The following is a 24,925-nucleotide window of genomic DNA, read 5'->3' on the forward strand; positions in this document are numbered from 1 at the left end:
CGGGAGCCCGACGCTGTGCCCCGCCCACCGCGCCAGCTGCCCACGGGGTTTGTTGGAGCTGATGGCAGCCAGCGTGTGCGCGCGCGCGCGCACGTACGTGCCTGGAGAGGCGGGGCGGTGAGAGGTGACGGGGCGCGGCCCCGGAGGAGGCGGGAACGGGAACACAAATTCAAACTCGCCTCGGTCAATTTCAATCATGAGACGGTAGTGGCCGGGGCATCCTGGGAATTGTAGTTCCTCGGGCTTCTCTGCGACAGAGTGAACGCTAGTCTCGAGGCGCTAGGGCTGTCCTAGGTCCCACTCTGGGGAGAGGGGAAGAATGGAGAACCGAACCTCCTGAATTCGCCAAAGCCTCAATTTGATTTGCCTTCGTGTAGAGACACGAACTGGGGCGAATATTGGTGCGGTGGGGGACTGAAGAGTCAGTCACAGAGCGGCCTCCTGTTACCCTTTTTGCCTTAGCCCCACTCCCTTCCAGACTCCTTATCCTAGACCAGCTCCGCGCTAGTCACCTGAAGTGTTACGCCCAGGGACACTCGAGCAGCAAACACCCGGGGAACTTGCTCTTCGAGGAACGGCGGGCCGGAGAACTAGACCCTGTGCGCAGCCCAGAGAAGCGAAAACGTGTGGAAATAGGACTATGCCCTCAGGGTCCAAAGTCAAGGACACAGGTCCCCAGCTGGCAGGGAAAACAGGTGGCATTCAGCAAACACATCACGATGAGGATGGACGCGGCCCTCCTCTTGGGGCAGGTGACCACAAGATGGAGCTACAAAGCAACTCTGTACAGCGAGCCTTGGGCCACCCGAACTGCCTACCTTGGTGGTGGCTCTCCCGTTTCCCTCTTGCCTCAAGTGGTCCTTCTCCCACCTCCAACACATACATCTCCCCATGACGACCCTCATTGTCACGTCGCATACAACCCTAGATGAAGGGGGCGTCCTTCGCCCAGCCCCAGTGTTGAAAAGATGAGACTGGATAAATGGAAATTAAATTCATTCAGAAACGGATTAACAGAAAAAACACACAAACCAACATGTCCTGAAGAAAAAGGCTGTGTGCAGCAAAAAGCCACCAGTAGGCACAGAACTACATGGCTAGATGGGCTATTTAGCCTCCAGCCTCTAGACAGGAAAGCAGCTACATTGCAGAGGTCAGGGGGACACAGTGAATGGAGTGGGGTGGTTCTCCAGGAAGGCCGTTTCGTCTTCTCCTTCAGTCACTGTTCCAAGCTGTTCCATCCTTGACATATACTGTGCCTTCTACACAAGAACATGTGCACCCAAGTCTCAAACATTATCTTGGCAGTCTCACTCACTCTCTTCCACCACCACCTCAGGTCAAAACCCAAAGGGGAGAAGATTCCATGGAAGCTTGGGACATGTTCACCATTCCCCTCATCGTTCAAAACCTCCTGTTGGCAAAGTTCACCCCACTCTAACCCCACCAACATTCCACCTTAGCCATTCTCCCTTCCTTGCTGTTGGCAGATGTAGACAGGCCTCAGACTCTGGCTGGTGGGGGCCTAGGGCAGGGCATTCACTCCATTATGAAATTGTTGATCCTGGTCAGAAGCACAGCTGTTTCTAAGCCTGGGGGGGGGCATGGGGGGGATGAGTAAGGGAAATGCTACTGGAAAAGAAAAATGAGGGAAGAGGAGAAAGTTCTTACCAGTTCTCTCTCTCTTCTCAGCATATCTCCTACAGGGAGAAAAGCTTCCCATTGTGAGTTCAGCCAGCTTCAAGCACAACCTTTTCACCCTGGGTTCCCTCAAACTGCTTTTCCCAGGTTCAAGCCAATTTGGTGTCCAAGGAAGTGTCTAAGAATCTCAAAGGAACCAAATAGACCCAACCCCAAACTCCAGGAAGCATATATGAGTCTGAATCAGTCCCATCATCAGGACCCTGGGGAGAATAAAGATCCAGAAAGCTGAAGCACAAAGCACTCACCCACGGAGGAAGAGCCACAAAATCAGCAAGCTGGAGACACAATTGGTGAGAAGCCACATCATTAGGTAGGTTTTAGGGGGCTGTGGGAATAAGAAAAGGCCCGTCGGTGGCCAGAGCCCCAAAGGTAGTATATGGGGGGAAAGTAAGGAAGAGAGGGACAGGGTTAAGGAGAAGCAGGGAGGGAGAAAAAGGAGGAGGGTAACAGTCTTGGAGCCCTCACAAGAAGCCAGGCAGGGTAACGCATGTGCTGCAGCAGCTGGCAGTCATTGGTGGTGACCGAGTCCACGCCTGCACACCAGATTATGGAGAAGAGCCAGGGCTTGTTCACTACAAACATGTTCACTGAGACATTATCCTCATGCAGTGCCCTACGGAGGTGAAAAAGAAACAGGGAACATTCAGAATTGTGGGACACAAGGCATGGGAGGCAGCCCCTGTCTGGCTTGAATCAATAGTGTCACTGCAAAGGAGGTATCAGTTCCACCTTTGCTTGGCAGCCTGACCAAAAGTGATTTTCTTTGCATAGCTGAACTCTGTCTTTTGGTGGATTCCTTCCTTTGCTGTTTGGGGCCACACAAATGTCTCTCCTCTTTGACCCAGGACAGCCCTTCAGTGGTCTGAAAAACAGTGACCATGTTCCCCTGAATCTTCTCTTTTGTAGGCCCAACAGTCACTGTCCTTTCAAATGGGGCTTAGAACCTGGTTTATCATTTCCTTCACCATACAAACCCATTTAATCTGATAATACTCCAGTTTGTCAATGTTCCTTTCAAAGTATGGAGTCTGCATCTGCACATGATATCCAGGTGGCTTGCACAAGCTTTGAGGAGAACAAAACTCTTCCTGCTTTCTGGGCACTATGCCTGTACGAAGGCAGCCCAGGGTCAGGTAGGTTTCGGCAATGTGATGTGCCACCGATGACTCATTATACACCCTGTTCAATTAAAGTCCTGATCTTTCTCACACATTTTTGCTGATGCTTGTGTCTCCTCTCTTGTGTTTGAGCAATTGAGCTTCTTTTGGGCCCCAAATATAGGTTTTTACCACTATCCTTGTTGTGTTTCATCTTGATATATTTGGCCCATCATCTCAGAGTGCTTAGACCTTTCAGGGCCTCGATTTCATCATCAGTGTATTCATTACCAATTCACATCTTTGGAAAACATGATCGGCAGTTGATGCTGACCAGGACAAGACTAAGGTGGGGGCCAAAGCCAATGTCATGTCTCCCTCCATGGTGACAACTTGCGGAAAGGTCCTTAAAATACTTATCATAACAAGGCTATCATTCAGTCCCATTTTTTTCTATCTGACCAGAGGAACATTAGAAGAGTTCTTGGTGGCTGAATGTTTTGAGGTTCATCACGTTTACTGGCTGGGTCAGCTTTTGGGGCCCAGCTCACATCTGCGACTCTGTCACCTCTCTCCCCTGCATCCATCGTCTCTTGCACTTATCTCTTTGGTGTAGAATGAAAGCTAAAATCCTTCTCATGGCCTACAAGGTCCTATCCAATTTGGTCCTTGCCCACCTCTCCAGCTTCACTTCCCCCTTTTTCATTAGACTGCTGTTCCTGCTATTCTGCAGCTCTTCTCATCATTTGCTCTTGTGACCCATCAAGTCTCAGCCCAGACACCACCTCTTTAAACATTCTTCCTAATGTGGCCCTTCCCTAGCCCCTCGCCCTCAACCCCAATTGCTCTATTGCATCTCTTCATTTTATCATCTTCATATCATTTATCAGTGTCCAAAATGCATATATTTTATTCAGTGGTTTATTGTCTTTCTCTTTTACTTGTATGCTCAAAGCCTACAATAAATAGTGCCTGACACATAGCAAGTGTTTGATAAATATCTGTTGTATGAATGAATGAATGAATGGTCTTTGCCCTCCCTGCATTGGCTCTTCCCCACCATTAAGCTGCATGTGATCCCCTTAGCTCCTTTTCTCCGGCACTCACTTTATATCCAACTGTGTCAGGTCCTGATAGGGGAGGTTGAGAAATAGGGGCCTCTCAGTTCTGTTGACTCCCTGCTGTCCATATATCTGGCGCATTCTGGGTGCCCGTTGTTGGACATTAGCTCTATCTTCATCTGGGAGCCAAAGCACCTGTGGGTTCAGGGAGGGTGGGTGTGAAGCTGGGGAAGGCCTGGGGATTCCAGGGGCAGGATCAGAGCAGAGAGGTTTGGCCACAGAATGGGGTAAATGAGCTGGGTGGGGCCCTGGGAGAGGGACAGCTCAAGATTATTACCATGGCCTAGGGAAGGTGGGGGTTGGGGTGGTGGTGAGGGGAACTTGGGATCCTGGCAACATCACCATGTCTTGAGGAATCCTTGAATTCAGCACAGTCTCCAATGTCTGGTTCACAAAAGTGTCATAGTATGTATGGTTTTGTGGTGGGCGGCGCAAATCAAACATAATGGAAAGGTTGAGGACTGCAGCTTCCTTCAGTAACTCTTCCAATGTTGGTACTGTCTGATTCTCAGCCTCTTTCCGATCAGGGCCCGACAGCTGCTTGGCCTCCCAGAAGGGTGGCCTCTATAAGAATAGAAAAATTATTTCAAGACTAGAAGGAACCTCTGGGCCCATCCTAACTATCTTACTCATTCCCAACTTGGGGTCCAGCTTCTGCCCACATCTTTGCCAGGGTCTTTCTTTTCTCAAACTATGATCTTTTCCATACCCTCTAACCCCTTAATCTGTGACCTCAACCTCCTACCTTCCCAGTTTCCTAATTTCCTAGTTACACTTTCTCTTTGGTTTCATGGAAATCTCTGGGATTGTGACCCCTTGGTTTCCTTCCAATATCAGCAGCTTTCTGGCTGCACCTACATCCCCTTCCCATGGTCCCTCCACAGCTTGAACTACTCTTCCACAGAACCATCAGCAACTTTCCTGACCCACCTGTTCTACAGATCTCAAAATTCTGATTCAATTCTACAATTGCCTGCCTCCTGCTCCCCTAGTGTGGCAGAGCACACCATATGGACTGTTGGCACTGCAGTCCTGTTTTTTGCTCTGCCACTTAGCCATCCATTTACTTGTCCTTGATCTGCTTCCTCTCCCATTTCTCCTAGAGACTATTCCAAACCTGGGCCACGCTCCTCTCCTTCCTTTGTAATCAACAAATGACTTTACCTCCTAATCACTGACCTGGAGAAAGTGAGCTACCTAAAACTTATTAAGTATTTACTGTGTACCAGGTAGTGTTAGAGGTACTTTATGCAACAGGCCCTGTATAGGAGGCAGGTGAAAATTTCCTCTTTGAATGATGCAAGATTTGGTGGAAAAGAAGCACTGTGGAATGTCATAGTAAGGACTTCCATATATCCACTCCTTCAGAAAAGCAAGAAGAATACTGGCAAACAAAACCAAAATTATAGCTGACTTCTTGAATATAATGTATGCCAGGTATGACATCTTTAAAGTTGTGGGGAAAAAATCTCAACTATGAATTTTGTATCCAGTGAAAATATCCTTCAAAAATAATGGTGGCCCTGGCTGGGTGGCTTGGTTGATTGGAGCATCACCCAGTGTACCAAAAAGGTTGCAGTTCCATTCTCGGTCACGGCACACACCTAGGTTGTGTATGGTAGGCAACTGGCTGATGTTTCTCCCTCACATCAATGTTTCTCTCTATCTCTCCCTTTCTCTCTCTCTAAAATCAATAAACACACACACACACACACACACACACACACAATAAAAACCACACATCCTAGGGTGAGGATTTAAAAAAATGAATAAAAAATAATAGTGGACTCAAGCTCATTTTACGAGACCAGCATTATCCTAATCCCAAAATCAATAAAGACACTACAAATAAAAGAAAATTATAGGCCAATATCTCTGATGAACATAGACACTAAAATCCTCAATGAAATATGAGCAAACTGGATCCAGCAATACATTAAAAAGATCATATACCACGACCAAGTGAGATTTATTCTGGGGATGCAAGTTTGGTACAATATTCACAAATCAATGAACGTGATATATCACAGAAACAAAATGAAGGACAAAAACCACATGGTCATATCAATAGACTAAGAAAAAGCATTTTATAAAATCCAGAACTCATTTATGATAAAAACTCTCAACAAAGTAAGAATAGAGGGATCATACCTCAACATAATAAAGGCCATATATGACAAACCTACAGCCAACATCATACTCAATGGACAAAAAATAAAACCATTTCCCTTAAAAACAGGAACAAGACAGAGATGTCCACTTTCACCACTCTTATTCAACATAGTACTGGAAGTCCTAGCCACAGCGATCAGAGAAGAAGAAATAAAAGGCATCTAAATTGGAAAGGAGGCAGTAAAACTGTCATTATTCTCAGATGATATGATACTGTATATAGAGAATGCTAAAGATTCCACCAAAAACCTACTAGAACTGATAAATGAATTCAGTAAAGTAGCAGGATACAAAATAAATATTCAGAAATTGGCTGCATTTTTATGCACCAATAATGAACTATCAGAAAAGGAAACTTGCCCTGGCCAGTTTTGCTCAGTGGTTAGAGTGCAGGGTCGTGGGTTCGAGTCCCTGTCAAGGGCACATACCTGGGTTGCAGGTTCAATCTCTGGCCCTGGTCTGGGCGTGTGCCGGAGGCAACCAATCGATGTGTCTCTCTCATATTGATGTTTCTGTCTCTCCTCCCCTTTCCTCCCTCCCGTCCACTCTCTCTAAAAAAAGCAATGGAAAAAATATTCTCGGGTGAGAATTAACAACAACAACAACAAAGGGAAACTAAAAAAACAATCCCATTTACAATTACATCAAAAAATAAAATACCTAGGAATAAATTTAACCAAAGATATAAAAGACCTGTACTTGGAAAATTATAAGACACTGAAGAAAGAAATTTAAGAAGATATAAACAAGTGGAAGCATATACTGTGCTCATGGATTGGAAGAATTAACGTCATTAAAATGTCCATACTACCCAAAGATCCATAGAATTGCTGCAATTCCTATCAAGAGTCCAGTGGCATTTCACAGAACTCGAACAAATATTCCAAAAATTTATATGGAACCAAAAAAGACCTCGAATAGCCACAGCAATTTTGAGAAAGAAGAGCAAAGTTGGAGGGATCATACTACCTGATATCAAACTATACTACAAGTAATCAAAACAGCATGGTACTGGCATAAAAACAGACATATAGATCTAGATCACTGGAACAGAATAGGGAGCCCAGAAATAAACCCACACCTTTATGGCCAATTAATATTTTACAAAGGAGGCAAGAGCATACAATGGGGTAAAGATAGTATATTCAATAAATGGTGGTGGGAAACTGGACATATAGGTGCAAAAAAATGAAACTACACCACCTTTTTACAGCATATACAAGAATAAACTGAAAATGGATTAAAGACTTAAATGTTAGACTTGAAACCATAAAACTCCTAGAATAAAACATAGACATTAAAGTCCTAGACATTGCTCTTAGCAATATGTTTTATGATATATCACCTCGGGCAAGGGAAACAAAAGAAAAATAAGCAAACAGACTACATCAAACTAAAAAGATTTTGCATAGCAAAGGAAACCATCAACAAAATGAAAAGGGTACCCACTGAATGGGAGAATTTATTTGCCAATGATACATCTGATAAGGGGTTAATATCCAAAATTTATAAAGAACTTTTAAAACTCAACACCAAAAAAAAAAAAATCCAATTAAAAAATGGGCAAAGGGCCTAAATAAACATTTCACCAAAGAAGACATACAGATGGCCAAGAGACATAAGAAAAGATGTTCAAAGTCACTAATCATCAGAGAGATGCAAATTAAAACCTCACACCTGCCACAATGGCTACCATCAATAAATCAACAAACAACAAGTGCTTGCAAGGATGTGGAGAAAAGGGAACCCTAGTGCACTGTTGGTGGGAATGCAGATTGATGTGGCCACTGTGGAAAGCAATATGGAGTTTCCTCAAAATATTAAAAATGGAACTGCCATTTGACCCAGCAATTCCATTTCCAGGAATATATCCAAAGAAACCTTAAACACTAATTTGAAAGAATATATGTTCCTCGATGTTCATTGCAGTGTTATTTACAATAGCCAAGATTTGGAAGCAGCCCAAGTGCCCATCAGTGGATGAGTGGATAAAAAACCTGTGGTACATTTACACAAGGGAATCCTACTCAGCCATAAAAAAAAGAAGAAAAAAAAAGAAATATTACCTTTTTCATCTGCATGAATGGACCTAGAGAGCATTATGCTAAGTGAAATAAGCCAGTAAGAGAAAGACAAGTACCATATGATTTCACTTATTTGTGGAATCTAATGAACAAAATAAACCAACAAAGTGGAGACAGAGTCATAGAGAACAGACTGACAGCTATCAGAGGGGATGGGGGTTGCAGGGCTGGGTGAAAAAGGTGAAAAGGTGAAAGGATTAAGCAAAAAGAAAAAACAACAACACACACACACAAAAACTCATAGACAGACAACACTATGATGGTTATCAGAAAGAAAGGGGATATATTCCTAGATGTGGGATTACTGGGTCAAACGACAGCTCCATTTTTAATTTTTTGAGGAACCTCCATACTGTTTTCCATAGTGGCTGCACCAGTCTGCATTCCCACCAGCAGTGTACTAGGGTTCCCCTTTCTCCACATCCTCGCCAGCAAGTGTCATTTGTTGACTTGTTGATGGCAGCCATTCTGACAGGTGTGAGGTGATACCTCATTGTGGTTTTAATTTGCATCTCTCTGATGACTAGCAATGTTGAGCATTTTTTCATGTCTCTTGGCCATCTGTATGTCCTCCTTGGAGAAGTGTCTATTCAGGTTCTTTCCTTATTTTTTAATTGGATTGTTTGTCTTCCTCTTGTTGAGTTGTATGCACCCCTGTGTTCATAGCAGCACTATTTACAATAGCTAAGATCTGGAAACAGCCCAAGTGCCTATCAGTAGATGAGTGGATGAAAAAGCTGTGGGACATTTACACCATGGAATACTATTCAGCTGTGAGGAAGAAGGATCTCCTACCCTTCGGGACAGTATGAATGGACCTGGAGAGTATTATGCTAAGTGAAATAAGCCAGGCAGAGAAAGACAAATATCACATGATCTCACTCATATATGGAATCTAAAGAACATAATAAACTGCTGAACAATATAGATTCAGTGACATAGAAGCATGGAACAGGCTGATGAATCTCAGAGGGAAGGCAGGGGTGGGTGGGGAGAGATTAACCAAAGAATTTATCATAACCCATGGACACAGACAATAGTGTGGAGAAGGCCTGGGGCGGGGGGTGCAGGGTAGAAGGGGTCAATGGGGAAAAAAGAGGACATCTGTAATACTTTCATCAATAAAGATAAATTTTTAAAAAAAGAAAAAGAAAGGGGGTGGGTAAGGTAGAAGACGGTATAAGGAGGACAAATGGTGATGGAAGGAGACTTGACTTGGAGTGGAGAACATACAATAGTGTCCAGATGATGTATTCTAGAATTGTACACCTGAAACCTATATAATTTTAGTAACCAATGTCACCCAATAAATTCAATAAAAAGTTTAATATAAGAGATAATACACATGTTCTCTTAATACGTACTTTCACATTTCTAAATAAAGTCATAATAAAAAAAAAATAGTGCAAAAAAGGACTTTTCCAGATAAGCAATTATTGGGTGAATTTGTCAGCAAAAGGAAATTGGAGCATAGTCATAATAAATAGAACTCTTTGTGTAAAATAAGGACCGATAAGCCTATATTTACATGAGTAAATAAATGAATAAAAAATAAATGTGAGTTAAAAGAAGTACTTTATGTATATTAACTAATTTAATCCTCCCAATAATCTTGCAAGGTACTGTTATTATTCGCATTTCACAGATAAGGAAAATGAAGCACAGAGAGATGAAGGAATGTTGCCCAGGCTCACAGGGTAGGAAGTGGCAAAGCCAGGATTCAACCCAGATATTCCTTGCTCTTAACACTTTGATATGTCATTATATAGAGAGTTAAATAGAAAATTGCAAAAGGATATGCGAAGTGGTCCTATGTGAGTGCATATATCTGTATGTATGTATACATATGTATACATGGAACATGTAACCAACTTTTAACAGTGACTATCTCAGGGGGGTTGGATTAGGAGAGAGTTTTCAATTTTTAGGTTATTTCTCTGATGTTTTACTCTTTTACAAGGAACATGTATTACTTTCATAATCAGGAACAGAGGAACTGAAAAAATTAAGTATCCTTTGCAATGTATTGCATCACCTGCAGGATTGAAGTCCACACCTCTGGCTGGGCCTGGCATTTGAAGCTTTCCAAGACCAAGCCTCTGCTCCCCTCGCCAGTCTCCCCTCCCACTGCTCGCACCAGTTTTATCTCCTAGTGCCACCAAACCACTTTGTGGTCCCTAGAAACACTTCTTCATACTTCTGGGCTTTACCCACACTCTTGCCTTTGACTAGAAATCCCACTTCCTGCCTTGTCCATCTTAAAAACTGCTCAGGCATCCTTTCCTGTGAAACTACACCTGACCGTCTCCCACACCCACCCTGCCAAACAGTGACCTCTCTACTCAGTAACGATACTGTTTTCGCTCTAGTTTTTGTACTCTGATAGCCTGTTGCCCAAACTCTCATTTTTACTAGGAGGCAATGACCTGAAGGCAGAGACTATACCTAGTCCCCAGTACAGGGCTCAGCAAGTGCTTATCAATGAATGAACTTTGCCCTGAGTGCCCCTGCAGGTGGCTCTCTTCCAGGAGGCTGTCCTCACCTCCAGGAACCAGGCCCCGGCATTGAGTCTCTTCAGTTCAGCCCAGGAGAAGTTGCTGCTGTGGGCAGTGATTCGGGTTGGGAACACAGAGGCCACATCTGTGGTTCTGCTCAGGTGCTCATCATGCATGAGGAAAGGGATCCCATCAGAGCTGAGGGCACAAGGGGTGTCAGAGGGCCAAGCTCTGGGGCTGCTCTCATTTCCGGAGCTCCCCTGCTGTATCTGTCAGCCCCCCAGCTTCCCTCACCTGACCATCACATCAGTCTCAAACACAGCAACTCCACATTCAGCTGTCTTCCGCAGGGACATCAGGGTGTTCTCAGGGGCCAGCTGGAAAAGGGAATTGGTGAGGAGGTTGCAGGGAAGGGTGGGAGCCTGGGACCCATAGGCCCAGCCACTGCACACCCTCCCCGCCTTGCCAGCATTCTGCCCAACACTCACCATGGGGGCCCCTCGGTGTCCAACCAGCCCAGGCTTCGGGGGTAAGTCTCTGGGTTCCATAATACAGGGTGAGGAGATGCATAGGGGGGCCAGGTAGATGGCCAGGACAATTGTAAAAAACATGAACAGTAGTGCAATCTTGTGACCTGTGGGAAGTAGGGGACGGGCTGTGGAGAAAGGGCAGAAGGCGAGCTCTGGGGGCAAAGAACAGAGTGTAGGTGCAGGAAATTGGGCAGCAGGATGGCCAGGGAGGGTGTGTGGGGGAGTGAAATTGGCACCTCTTTTGTGGATACGGTAGAAGTTATCAGCCACAGGCCAGGCCAGGATGGTGATGCAAGCAACGGCTCCAATGTGAAGGAATGGGGCTGTGGCCTGTGGGCCAGAGTTGGTGAGGAGGGCTCTGCTCCCTGGTGCCCTCCCTTTCTCCTCTGGGGCCTGACTTTTGGAAACTAGAGCTACTTGCAGTCTTGGGGGACCAGGGAGCAAGATAGATTCTGGGGTTGCCCACAGGCCCAGACTCCCAACCAGGGAATGGAGATTAGCCACTCACCCACAGTGACAGACGTAAGCTAAGCCACTCCTGCTGCCATTGGATGTCCAGTACCACAAGGCCAGTGCACACAAGCAGCACTATGAGGAGCAGCAGCACCTGGGGGACCCGGGATGAATAGGGCCTTCTGTGTCAACCCAGGCTCATGGCTACCTGGGCTGCCCCTCACTACTCTATGAAAACAGGGCCCTTCCAATCCCCTGAATCCTCCACTTTCCTTCTTTCATTTAACAAACACTTACTGGGCTTCAGGTCCTGAGTTTGAGCCCGGGGATAGAATAGTGAGGTCTTCAGCAAATATCCAGCCAAATGCTGGACCCAGGAGCCCCCTTTCCCGCTTGCTCCCATTCCCACTCTACCTTGTGGACACCATGCAGATGTAGAGGCTGGCCACAGAACCACAGGAGCACAGCCAGGAGCTGGGGGCAGAGGGTGTTGGGAGTAATGAAGTGCCAACAGGTGGGTCATTGAGAGGTGGGCTTCCCAGGCTGACACCGCCCTCCTTCCTTCTTCACAGTGGGACAGGGTAGAGCTGAGCCAGAAGGAAGGGCTGAGGTGGGGGTTAGGCCAGTGCCCCCTGAACCTACCAGTAGCAGGGACACATATGTGACCAGTAGAGAGACGAAAAGCGTAAATGCCAGGGACCAGTCCATCCAGTGTCCCCAGTGGCGGAACAGGAATCTGTGGGAGGGGAGAGGGAGGCCTCCGAGTGCAGGAAGGGGTGTTAGGAGTGGCCTGAGGGGAGTTGGGGTAGGTGGACCCAGAAGGAGGACTAGAAGGGAGTGAGGGGCAGCCTTTCACAGGGTCAGGGACTCCAAGGACTGGGGAGATTTCATGGAGGGGTCTTGTAAGGATGTTGGGCAGCAGGAGAGCTGGGCAGGGCTGGGGATGACTGAGCACCCAAGGGTCCCAGGGTGGGGAGTAGGTTGACACGTTTGCTGAGGCAGAGGGGTCCATGACACACTCATTGAAGTTGTGTAGGTCATTGAGAAGGATGAGCCCGATGTACAGCCAGCCCAGGGAGAGGAGGACGGTGAAGAAGAGCAGGCCAAACCAGATACATTCGCACTATAAAGGGGCAGGAGAGAAGCTCACAGCTGATTCCCACTTCCAGCTCAGAGTCCCCAGCCATTGGCAACACACGGGGACTTCCTGCCAGGCATTGGGCTGCTCTGCAGGCAGCTCTTTTCATATTTGAGAGAGATTTCCTTCTTGGGGAGAGAAAGCCCCTTTCCCCACCAGCTGCCTCTGAGTGCAGTGGCTTCCTTGGCCTCCTTTTCCCCTTCAAGAGGCCTTTGCTTTGGACTTCCGCCCCCCCTCATCCCTACTCCACCTGGCTGGTTTTCATCCTCTCTTTGGGGCATTTCCTCCAGTGGCAGCTATACAGGCAGTGGATGCCCAGGGCCCAGACGGAGCAGCAGTTGGGGGACTCGGCCATGGTGAGGGCCTGGGGGAAAAAGTCCCAGCCTTCCTCCCAGTGTATCTGAGGAGCCTGGGGGAGAAGCAGAGGCCTGGGCTGCCGCCCAGCAATGGAGGTCAGAGGGCAGGCCCTGCATGCCAGAGTGGATGAGGAGGGGAGCAAAGGGGGACAATCTCCAGGGTCTTTCCCTTTAGTCTGGATACCCAGTCAGTCAGTGGGATACCTGTGAGGTCCAGCCTGTTTGCCCGCAGGATGAACACCCAATCTCTCCTACTTAACAGCATGCCCATTTAACAGGAGAAACTGCCTGGGGTGGGGCAAATTCAGTTCAGCAAGTTTTGGCAGATCAAACAAAGCTTCAGGCAGCCCCAGAATGAGGAGCTTTCCACCCCAGGAATCAGGAGTAACCTAAAGCAGAAGTTCTAGTTCTGTCCTGGGGCTAAAGGGAGGCCTAGCTAGTTGGCCAGTTGCTATGGATACAGATTGCACACATCACAAAGCCCTGACTGAAAGATCCTCTGTCTCCACCTTCCAGGGTCATGGCCAATAAGAGGAAGCCAGGGGAACAGGCAGCCTGGGTCACTTCCAGCCTTCTTAAGGGGATCTTTTCCTGTCCACACACACCTGGAAAATTTGAGCCCTCTACCCCCAGTCCTATCACTTCCTGCCCAGTCATCCCTTCCCGCCCCCCACTCCAGCCAGCCAGGAAACCAGTCTCCACCTCCCTACTTTCAGGGGCCCCACCCTCTGAGGTCCTTTAGGTGAAAGTACAACAAATACAGGGCAAAGGTTAGGGGGGGGGGTGTCCTGGGGCAGGCGATCCCTGTACCTTGTGCTTTTTGTTCAGGCTGAGACTGAGCTGGCTTACTGATCTCAAAGGAGACTGGGTGTGTGATGGTTTCTCCAGAAGAGGAGGTGCAATTTGTGTCAGCACTTGTATCTGCATGTGCACTAGTGGCTGACAGTACAAATGGGCTTGTTGATGACTTTGGGTGTGTAAAGGAGCTCCTGAATACACCCAAAGTGTGTGTGGTCTATGGGACACAACCCCTTGTCATTTGGGCTCTCCTGAGGCTGGGAGTCTTAGAGGGATGCACAATGGCTGGGCCCCTGAAAGGAGGGAGGGTGTGGCTGCTCCCGAAACTGCCCTCCTAACACTATGCTTGCCTTGGGAAAGGAGGCTAGGGTAGGGTGAGAAGGGGTAGGGGCCTGGGGCTGGGGGAAGAAAACCTCTCCATTCCTCAAGCCCCCTCCCAGGAAAAAGTCATCCCAAAGGGAGGCCCTGCCTCTTCCCACCCTGGGACTGGGTTGTGGTAGCCTGCCCTGGGCTCCTTCAGCAAATCCTGCCTCCCCTCAGGTCCTACCCCTGTACCCCAGGCACTGCCTGCCAGAGTCCCACCTCCCTCCAGGAGCTGCTTGGAGGATGGGGTCAGGTCTGAGCACCCCGAAAACCCCAGTCAAAGGAGTTGAGCAGTAGTGCTGCCCAATCCCTGCTGGTTGGAGCCAGCCTCCACCCACTGCTCCCAACTGTAGCCCCCAGCCTTCCCGGGCCCTCACACCTTTTCTCAGTGGCGGCTCTGCTCTCCTGCTCTGCGCGGCACTGCTTCCCAGCTCCTCTCCGAGTTGTCTGCCTCCTCCCTCTTGCAGTCCACGGCTCAGCCCCACAGGTCAAACAGGTGGCACTGTTGCCACCTACAGGAGGATGTGTGGGTCCTCTCTGAAGGCCTGCAGCTGCTCTCTGGCCTGTGCCCAGTCCGGGTGGAAAATGGGAGGAAGGAAGAGGGAGGGAGAGCAGATCTGCTTCTTTACTTGCTTTACTCGCTGCTGCCGGTCAGGGGGCTTTGGGGTGAGGAATTCCTTTGTGCAGCCTTCCCATCACTCTGTCCCTCCTCCTGCTCCCCTCAGTCACTGCTGGGGCTTTGTCCTGGCTCAGGGAGGCGAGGGCTGAGGGCACTGGTAGGCGGGAGAGAAGCTGGGGGAGGTGACCACACAACTTTGCAACTTGGCAGAGGAGAAGGGGCCCAGCTAGCCCCCTGGGACGGGGTGTGTGTGAGGGAGTCCAGCATTTGGTCTCAAGCTTCATGGGAGGATAGCCTTGGTTCATCAGCCTCCCTTCCCTCTTGGGAGTCTATTTCCACTTATGCAAAATGCATCTAGAAGAATTACAAGCTACTTCCTGATATCTGGGCAGCAGGACACCCTGTTCCTAGGCCAGGGGTCTCCATGGGCTGTGTGGTTCCTATCCACGACCCCAGACAGGATATGCTCATTCAGGATGGCTGAGACTTGCATCATTCCAGCTGCTTTATCTCCAAGGTATTTAAATTCTCCTTCCAAAAATCATTTGAGGAGTGTAGGGTGCTAGGGTCACAGTATTGTGAAAGATGAACATAAGAAATGTTCAAACTTGTAGAGAAATTTTATGAGTTTTTTTGAGCCAAAACTGAAAATTGCCAGGAAGCAAAATCTCAAGGGATTGAGAAAATCCTCCAGAGAATGGCAGTTTTACAGCCTATTTTATACACTAGAATCAAAGGAGACATAGAGAGTTTCATGAAATCCACTGGTGGTAGATCAATGGGTCAGGATATAGCAAAGCAGGGAAATCTCTGAGATTGGATAAAGAGTGAAATGGGGAAACTCATACATCTTTTACACTGGGGGCTACAGGATAGTTAGCATTTACAACGCAAAGAGATGGCATGTGGGGAACAACATAATAATGAGGGGTTCATAGTTTCTGCTCTGGTGTGCCCTGAGGGTTCTGGAGGAGATCACTCTGACATTGCAGGGGTATGTTATTAGATGCAAAAAGACAATATACAGGCTCACTTAGGGTAAAGACTGAACTATGTCAAAGAAGATATACAGGCCTAGGATGTGACTGCCGGTCATGAACTGCTCTTAGTTAGGAATTGTTATGTGGTTATTTTCCTACAGACCATCCTATGTGGTTACTTTCTGTCTCTGGGTCTGTAAGGCCACCACGTAGGCCTCCCTTGAGCTTGTCAGGTTTAACATGTGGCCCCTTTTTTGTCCACAGCATATAAAAGATGCTGTTACTACATCAGCAGAGAGGGCTGGCTAACACTTGTAGTCAGCTTAGCGCTAAAGCACAGGGCTCAGGGTGGGACTGGGCTGGGGGCTGCCCTGACGGACCTTCCCTCTACCTTTTGGCTGGTGCGATGGCTGAAAGCCTGTGGGCTAACGCAGTGTTAGTGGGAAAGGATGCCTCTCTGGAGATAGCTCGGTTACCCATCCCCCCACACACACTGGGTTTGGAACAGTGAGAAGGAAGACTGGCTCTCTTATGCCAGGAGACAGCCCCCCTCCCTCTCTGCCTTCCCATTGTATCCAGGGGCTCTAGTTGGCAATGGCAGAGGCTCTCTTGCTCCATGGACATTAAAATGCAAAGAGAAGCAGGGCTGCTTGCTGGCAGGAGGCCAGAGAGGGCTGCAGGGCACCTAGTCCTCCTGCAGGCTTCATTCTCAGCAGGTCATCCTTCACTTTTCTTTGCTTGGCGCTGGCGGATTCTAGGAGTCTGGGCTTTCATGTGCGGAGTTTGGGCGGGGGGGTGTTACTTTGGGAGCTTTTATTGGGGAGTGGGCTGGGATTCAGAATGCATGGATATGAGAGGCCCAGGGTTTGCAAACTCTTCAGAAGTCTGCAAGGCCCGTCAGCAACCTATTTGACATTCCAGGGCTGGCCCCTGGTAGCTTTAAGCAGAAATGGAGAATTCTGATGCCCAGAAAGGAGTAAGCCACGGCCCTCTGCTCCCCTTTCAAAGGAGAAAGCAGGCAGCAGTGTGGCCCCATGCCCAGCAAGAGGTCAGGCTACAGGGCTTTAGGGATGGTCACCTCTGCCACTCTAGTCACATAAGTTTTGGTGTTCGACCTGGGTTCAAGTCCTGGCTCTATTACCCATAACTTTGTGACTTCACATAGAACTGTGGCAGGTGAACGGAGATGTAAATTTGGCCCCTTCCTGGTAAATCTCGAGGCCAGGTAGGCTGTATAGTGGAGGTCAGGCCACTGGCCTTAATAGTGTTATTCCAATTTCCTGCGGTAGCAGAGCGACAGAAAGAAATCACATGCTGCTCCATATTCCCCTCAGGGGGACAGGGGCGATGACAAGGCAGTAGGGCCTGGGTACTTATATGGCGTTGCCAGGGGCTGAGGAACAAGGTTGAAAGCATAGCACAGAAAGATCTTTCCAAATAGTAGAAGCACTAAGCTTTATTTCTTTCTTTATTTTTAAAAACATTAACATTTTTAAAGATTTCATTTACCTCCCACCTAGGGCAGGCTCTGTCATTAAGCTGACACAACCTAGAGATAAGACAGCCTTGGCCTCATCTGCATTGGGAGACAGCCTGAACTGCTGGCAAATCAGAAAGAGCTCCATTGTACTGGAGACTGGTTCCCGAAGAGTCAGCAGGAAGGTCAGCTGGTTCTCTCTTCAGCAGGCAACTTAGCACCCTTCTGGAGAAGAGAGAGTAATAGTCTGGGGCTGAAGGTCTGGAGACTGAGGGCCAACATCCAACAAAAGTTCCTTCCCTTTCAGTAACACGCTGTCCCTTTGATCAACAGCAAGAAACCTGAAATCTAGAGGAGTCATTAAAAAAACACCTCTGGCTGCAACCGGAAGACGTCTTGCAAGCCAGACTGGGGCAGAGATGAAGAGTCCAACTTCAGGGGGCCTCTTCTTCAATAGGGGAGCAGCCAGAGAAGAAGCTGACATTGCTGGCCAGAGCTCGTTTCTTTTTCTTCCCTGGAGCTTTATTTTCTTGAGATTCTGTGGCTACATGTTTCAACTCTTGGAGACCAAAGGAGGAGGCATCTGGAGCAGTCTTTAACAGAACCTGCTCCACCTCACACATCTCTTTCAGGATCTAGGAAGGACAAAAACATGTATGACTACATCCCAGGTGGGGGCAGAGGCTCAGCTCAGCTTAGCCTCTACGAATGCCCAGTACGTTCCCAATAGTACGAGGCGTCCTGTAAGATTGCTCTGCAGGAAGAAAGACTCTAGCCTATGCTCCATTCCTAGTTCCCAACAAGAAGACTGTCCCTTTCCCCCTCCCCGCACCGCTCTCTGTCAGAGCTAAGACAGAGATAGAAAGATACTACAGCTGGAAATGCCTGCCTTTTAGCCTACTTACCTTGCTGTTTGGAGTGGCACAGATGGGGTTGAAGAAGTTCAATCCGGGGGTCACCTCTGTGGGATCCTCCAGTTTAAAGGAGCCTTCAGAATCCTGGGTCTGCTCAACAGTGCCCAAGCTATCCTGAGAATCAAGCAGATAGGCTATTAGAAATTCAGTTCCTAGGGTTACAGAATCACTGCTCCCCTTCAACCAGTGAGACATCAGCTTGAAGGGCCTCATCAAAGTCTAAGCAAGTCTCAGGGAGACTCTGCTTGGGGGAGGTTGAGGTGCTTCACGGCAGCTTCTGAAGGTAAAGGGCTAGGTTGTATAGTGGCACAGGACACATCACGAGGCAAGGTTTAAAGAAGACCAAGCCTTGGTCATTTCTTTGATTAACTTTCCCTTTTTCCAATCTATAATATCCTTTTTAGCACCTCTACAGGGTATTGTATTAATCTTTTTTTCAGAAAAGGAAACTGAGGCCAAGAGAAAGTTACTTAGGTAACAAGCTTTGATTGGAATTATTACCTGTTGTTATTAATAAAGAACTGGATTAAGAGTCAGAAAGCATAAGGTCTAATTTTTTTTACAAGTCTAAAAAATTTAAAATTTTATTAAATTTATTGGGGTGACATTGGTTAATAAAATTATAGGTTTCAAGTGTTCATTTCTATGATACATGGTCAGTATACTGCATTGTGTGCCCACCACCCCAAATCAAGTCTCTTTCCGTCACCATATATTTGACCCCCTTCCCCTTTTACTACCTTCCCTACCCCCTTCCCTCTGGTAACTACCATACTGCTGTCTGTGTCTAAGAGTTTTTGTCTGTTCATTTGTTGCTTTCAGTTCTATATCCCACATATGAGTGAAATCATATAATTCTTGATTTTTTCTGTCTGACTCATTTCACTTAACTACAAGAATAGACTCCTTAGGTCCCTGCAACATTTACAATTGTTAGCCTAACCTCTACCCTGCCATTTTAATCCTCTAATGACTGCCTACCTTAGAAGTATTTTTAATAGAAAACCCAGGACAAAACTGCTCACGTGTAGATGTTCAAGAAATGCATGATGAATGATCATCAGACAAAGCTTGCTAAAATTATTGTTTATCACACACAGAGCTGTTGGAATGAGCTTTTGCCATGGGCACAGGTAGGCGGAGGCCAAGTTTGTGGACCTGATGTGCTTGGTGCTGCCTTTCTCAGCACACATTTTGTTTCCCTGAAATTGCTATTCCTGGAAGGAGGACAGCTACAATTACCTTGGCTCACAACAGTGACTATTAGAAAGACCAAGTTCCTGTGGGTCTTTTCCTAGAGCCAGGGAATAGCTGGTTCCCATGGAGAGGGCTAAGTAACTAATGTCTCAAGATGTTAGGATTAACTTCCTTCCTGGAAGTTGCCACCTCAGCACGTGGTCCTAACAGTTCCAGCTAAGCCTCTGGATTAGCCTGTTCCTGCATGTCTATATGCCTGTAATTGCCTACTTTCCTGTTCCTTGTTTCTGCCTCAGAAACTGTACAGAAACTTTATAGCCAAGGCGGTGAATGGGGAGCTCATACCTGGGAATCTTCTGGGAAGGGCTGTGGCTTCTGAAGGGGATGTGTGGACAGGCTAGCAGTGAGGAAGAAGGATTAAGTGAACTGTGTCTGTTTCTGATTGCAGAGGGAAGGAGAAGGGTGAGAAGAGCTGTGCAGGAGATTCCAGGTTTCATGAAGAAAAGGGCGGAAACTAGTGGGGAACATAAAGGGCAACAGCACTGATCCTACCTTGTCTTGCTGACGGTTCCTACACTTTGTGGGGTCACAGCTGCAGTCCACACCACAGTTCGACTTCTGTCTCCTACACCCACACTGCTTATTCCCACACCAGCCCTTGCAGGAACACTGCAAAACAAGTTTGTAGAAAGACTCATTACTGACAGGGTTAGATGACTAGTTTAAAAGGCCTTCTCTTCATTTGCAAGCCTTTCTGAAAAGATGGAAAGAACCATCAACTTTACCAAGCTTCTGTCTCCTCAGTCCTCTCTTGTTAATCCTCACCCGAAGATATTTTTTTCCACTGATTATTTTTTTAGACAGAGTGGAAGGGAGTGGGGAAGAGGGAAGGAAGGGGGGGGCGGGGGATAAAAGCACATCGATTGGTTGCCTTCCACATGTGCTATGTGCTGTGGGGCTAGGGATCAAACGTGCAACCCAGGTACATGCCCTTGACCTGGAATCAGACCCGAAACTCTTCGGTGCACAGGCCAACACTCTAACCACTTAGAAACACTGCCCAGGGCTCCTTAGTCCTCTCTTTAGTGAAACAATGATCAACCTGAACGGCCATGGGTTTACTAAGAACAAGTCAAGCCAGACAAATCCGTTTATTTGGGGATAGAACACTTGAAAGACAAATCAGAGGGATATTATTGGCAGGGCAACTGAAAGAGACTCCCATGATCATTTTATGGGAAAGTGAAGAACTGTGAGCTGGATGGTAGTGGAGTTAGGTATAGTATATTTAAGGACTAAGCACAGTTGCTTGATATCTTTAGATCTACCTAACTATACTTCATCCAGTTCATTTTCTACAGTTTGTTCAGTGTCAGCCTGGGCTTTGTCCTCAGCACTTTAATCATTCAGCAGTTTAATGAATCACTGATGATATGAAATAAGATCATTTACATTTGCATAGCACTTTACAGTTTTCAGGGTACTTTCATATAGTATACAAATACAAAAATCTCATTTGAATCTCATAATTGGTCTACAAGGTAGGCATATTAATCTGCTGCAACAACACAAAGCTGGAAGGATGATTAATATGTAAGATAACAGAATCATAATTCAAAAATATTTGGACAGGCTGAAATTATGGGCCAAAAGTAAAAGAAAAGTTATACAGGGATCAATTTAAGTCTGGCATTCAGGTTCTCCCCTAATCAGTCATATAAATATAATATAGGGGAAACACCTGGTTTAAAAGTAGTTTTTGCACAAAAGGCCTAGGGATTTGAGATATCATGAAGTTCCACGAGTCCAAAGTGTGAAATGCATGTCAAAAAGCAAATACAGTCAGACAGAAGTTTGGAGTTCAGAAATCAAGGGGAGCAACTGCTTCCAGACCCCATTTGAAGCAGTCTGTCCCATTAAACAAAACAGAGACGGGTGAGCAGTATTATAGGAAGTGACGCCATAAGAGAAATGGTGGGAGAAACTGGGATAGTTTGGCTTGGAACAAGTCGCAGAGCTAACAGGGTTATGGATGAGTCGGAAGAGACCTCAGGGACCATTTAAAGCCTGATGTGATGTTTGAAGCACCTCTCTAATATCTCTGGTCTAATTATCCAAAATTATATTTATCCTGAGATTATAACATTTTATGTATAACATTTGACCACAGGACACAATTCTGTCATCTGGAATGACATGAAATCAGTTTAACCCCACCTTCACAGCACAGGTGCTCAAACCCTGAGCATAATTTTCCCTTCCCAGTGCCCCCTGTCCAATCCTCTCAAAGCTAAATATACCTAGATCCCTCAATGATTCACCACATGATATGGTTTCCAAGAATCCTCACCATCTTAACTACATACCAATTTGTTCAAGTTCATCTTTAACTGTGACATCCAGAAATGAGCATAACTTTCTAGATGTGTGACCACTGTGAAGTAGATTGACACAGACACCTCCCTTGTTATAGAACCAACAGTCTTGTTAATGAGGTCTAAAATCACAGTAGCTTCCCCTGCCCTTGTTATGTCTGTGGATTCATACTGGGTTTACAGTTAAATTCAAGCCCTTATATCTCTTTCTTATGACAACCATATCATTATTCTGTAGTTGTAAAGGTAAAAGAAACCAAAATAACATCGTTTTGATTATGAGAATAATATATATCACTTTATAAAATTTGAAAATCAAAACCATGATTTTCAATATTTAATAGTTGTACATAGTATTTCATTATGTGAAAATATCAATTTATTAAACCAGACCCCTACGTTAGATATTAAGACTGTTTTGTAAGAAATTGTTTGCTATTATAAATCATGTTACAACAAATATCCTGGTACATAAATATAACCCAAATGTTATCATGATTGACAAGGCCCTCCATGATGTGGCCCCTGACTACCCCTCTGATGTGACCTTGTACTACTCTCTCCCACGTCTCAATACACTCTAGCCACACTGGTCTTTTCAGCTGCTCCTTCACAAACCAAGTTCATCCTGCCCAGAGATCTTTGCATTTGCCATTTCTTTTTCCTATAATGTTCTTCCTCTGATTCTTTTCCTGACTTGCTCCTTCACTTTGTTCAGCTCTCAGCTTAAATATCTCCTCCTTGGAGAGGCCTCTCCAAAGCCCTCTTCTGAAGTACTCTTTTCCTATCCCATCTGTGACTTCACTATATTTTCTTATCTCTTATCATCTAAAATGATTTTGTTTTTCTAGTTACTGTGTCTCTATCTCCACAACTGTCTTTCTTCAGTTTCATGAGGTCAAGGATCTTACCTGTCTCATATGCTGTATCAGTGTCTGATACTTAGATCCTCAAAAAAGACTTGTTGAGAGAATAAATATTTTTATACACCGATAACTGTTTCTTTAGTATAAATTCTTATGTGTATAATTACTGGGCCAAAAGATAGGAACATTTTGATATGTATTTTCAAGGTGCCTTATAGAAAGGTATACCAATTTTACATTCCTAATAGCAATAGACAGGAATTGTCATCTTAGTCATATTTGCCAACACTGGACATTAAAATAAAAAAATCTTTGCTTCTTTGAATAAGACAGGGCAAAAGACAGAATTCTATGACATGTCCTAGAGATATCTCACCAGGATGACATTGATCCATTGATTGCTATAGGCTGGGTATGGTCCTCCGACCATTTACAAATTCATCTATATGCCTCAAAAAACACCCTGGTACCCTGTCTATGTGTCTCTATTTTATGCAAAGAGATAATAGTATGAGAGAGGTATCTGAAAGGCTGTCGTAAGTAAGAACAATTAGATTTTTATATAGCCAAGACCCATGGGGATTATTTTAGCTTAACAAGGAACAACTTTCTAACAGTTATGGAACACAATGGGCTGCCCTGTGAGATTCCCCACTACCAGAAGTTTTCAAGCAAGCAGAGGCTAGAAATACACCTGGTAGTGGTATTATAGAATAGTCATGACACATGTGACAGATGTATTCACATGAATGCCATATGCGCTAGGTACAACTTCATTTTATTCTTTCTCACACCAGGACAAGATTAGAATGCAAGAGAGGGAGCATGACCTTGCCAAAGACATAACCTCAATTATACAGGTATGTGGTGTGTGTGTACAGATGTGTGTATCACAACTGTTGGCAACCCACCCAGCATGTCCCAACATCATAGCTGAGAAGCACTATAATAGGGGGATTCTTTATATAGAGTGGGAAATAGAGCTGAAAGGAACCTCTGAGGTTCCTTTAAGCCAGTAGTTTTCAACCCTGATTACACATAGGAAATTTCTGGTGAGCTTTTCAGAAAGGCCAGGTCCCACCTCAGACCAATTAAATCAGAATATCGGGGTGTGGGGTCCCCAGCTTCCATGTTTCAAAGCTCTTTTGGGGATTCTAATGTGCAGACAGACTTGAGAACTATTGCTTTAGAGTCTATAATTCTTCTAGCATTGATTTCAGTGTTGTATTGTATCTCAGAATGATAAGATCTGGTAAAAATTTTAACAAAGAATACCAGACTAGGAATTAGGAAACTTGGGCTCTAGTCCTATATTTAATTCTTGGCATGACCTTGGACAAGTCACTTCATCCAAGTTCATCTCCATTCTTTCATCACTAAGATAGAGAAAAGAATAACTGCTTCCTCTTTTCTGCCAAAGGAGACAAATAAGAGTATTTGTAAAATGCTTACTATGCTTTAATAATACCTAAATAATATTTTATCTGTCACAGGTGCTTTTGCATACCTTCCTTCTTTTTAACTTTTCAGATTACCATACACCACCATATAAAGGCAGAATTATTAAAACCCATTTATACAACTTTGTTATTCTGACTCAGGATATTGGTGCTGGAAGGGATATTATACATCTGTTCTAATCAAATCCCTTCATTACAGAGATGAAGAATCTGAGGCCTAGGGAGATTAAGTGACTTGCTTATGGTCATCTAACTCACCAGTACCAAACTCAAGACTAGAACTCATGTCTATATGGCTCCTAAGCTACTACTTTTTTTAAACTATAGCACATGACTATCCCTCAGCATGTTCTTAGTACACTAAGAAAACATGGCTGAGTGAGGAAGTCAAACTTTTCAGCAGTAGCTTTGGACAAATCATCATTTTGGTGCCTTGCTGCAGTCTCCCTTGCAGTAACCTAATGATAATACCAGCCTGCTTCCGCTGGGTTGGAACAATATTCATCAGGATTGCCTTCATGCAAAGCTTCAACATCTACAGTGCCTGTCTATGAGCAGTCTGATCAAAGAGCAGTCATAGCATCCATGTACTTCGAGGTTGCATATAGGGAAAAACTAGATTATATGCCAGCTTGCTCCCCTTAAAGAGCAGTTGTATTCTTGTCTAGTTATAAAATCAGGGGGAGAGCCTAGAAAAGAATCATCTCTCTGTTTTAGGCATAGGAT

The 24,925-nt window shown here is 45.7% G+C and overlaps 2 protein-coding genes across 3 annotated transcripts in view; both read right to left on the minus strand.

Annotated features, from left to right (window-relative positions):
* Positions 1-1,539: 1,539 nt before the first annotated feature.
* Positions 1,540-13,149, minus strand: GDPD2 (glycerophosphodiester phosphodiesterase domain containing 2). The gene is made up of 15 exons (XM_016207386.2): positions 13,045-13,149; positions 12,676-12,779; positions 12,299-12,392; positions 12,071-12,130; positions 11,712-11,810; positions 11,440-11,533; positions 11,162-11,307; positions 10,968-11,050; positions 10,721-10,871; positions 4,265-4,486; positions 3,909-4,057; positions 2,170-2,317; positions 1,950-2,029; positions 1,672-1,700; positions 1,540-1,592 (listed from the first exon to the last, which is right to left on the minus strand). The coding sequence occupies exons 1-15, from the start codon at positions 13,147-13,149 to the stop codon at positions 1,540-1,542; spliced, it is 1,617 nt and encodes a 538-aa protein (XP_016062872.2).
* A 4,216-nt stretch (positions 13,150-17,365) lies between these two features.
* The window catches only part of KIF4A (kinesin family member 4A), a 126,680-nt gene continuing 119,120 nt past the window's right edge, over positions 17,366-24,925 (minus strand). For both annotated transcript variants that reach the window (XM_087813556.1, XM_087813555.1), the window contains 3 exons: positions 20,051-20,167; positions 18,293-18,415; positions 17,366-18,022 (listed from right to left, as the gene is read on the minus strand). In XM_087813556.1, the coding sequence (XP_087669682.1) occupies positions 17,822-18,022; positions 18,293-18,415; positions 20,051-20,167 (441 nt within the window). In that variant the 3' untranslated portion in view covers positions 17,366-17,821. The remainder of the gene's footprint in view (positions 18,023-18,292; positions 18,416-20,050; positions 20,168-24,925) is intronic.

Source organism: Miniopterus natalensis, chromosome X (genome assembly GCF_054644295.1).
Source record: "Miniopterus natalensis isolate mMinNat1 chromosome X, mMinNat1.hap1, whole genome shotgun sequence".
Taxonomy (NCBI): domain Eukaryota; kingdom Metazoa; phylum Chordata; class Mammalia; order Chiroptera; family Miniopteridae; genus Miniopterus; species Miniopterus natalensis.

Coding starts and splice junctions, on each gene's coding strand:
- GDPD2 (XM_016207386.2), bottom strand. CDS start 13,149: ATGGCCGAGTCCCCCAACTGCTGCTCCGTCTGGGCCCTGGGCATCCAC. Junction 12,393..12,675: donor GACCTACACAACTTCAATGA/GTGTGTCATGGA, acceptor CCCCTCCCACAG/ATTCCTGTTCCGCCACTGGG. Junction 11,534..11,711: donor GCTTACGTCTGTCACTGTGG/GTGAGTGGCTAA, acceptor TCTGGCCCACAG/GCCACAGCCCCATTCCTTCA.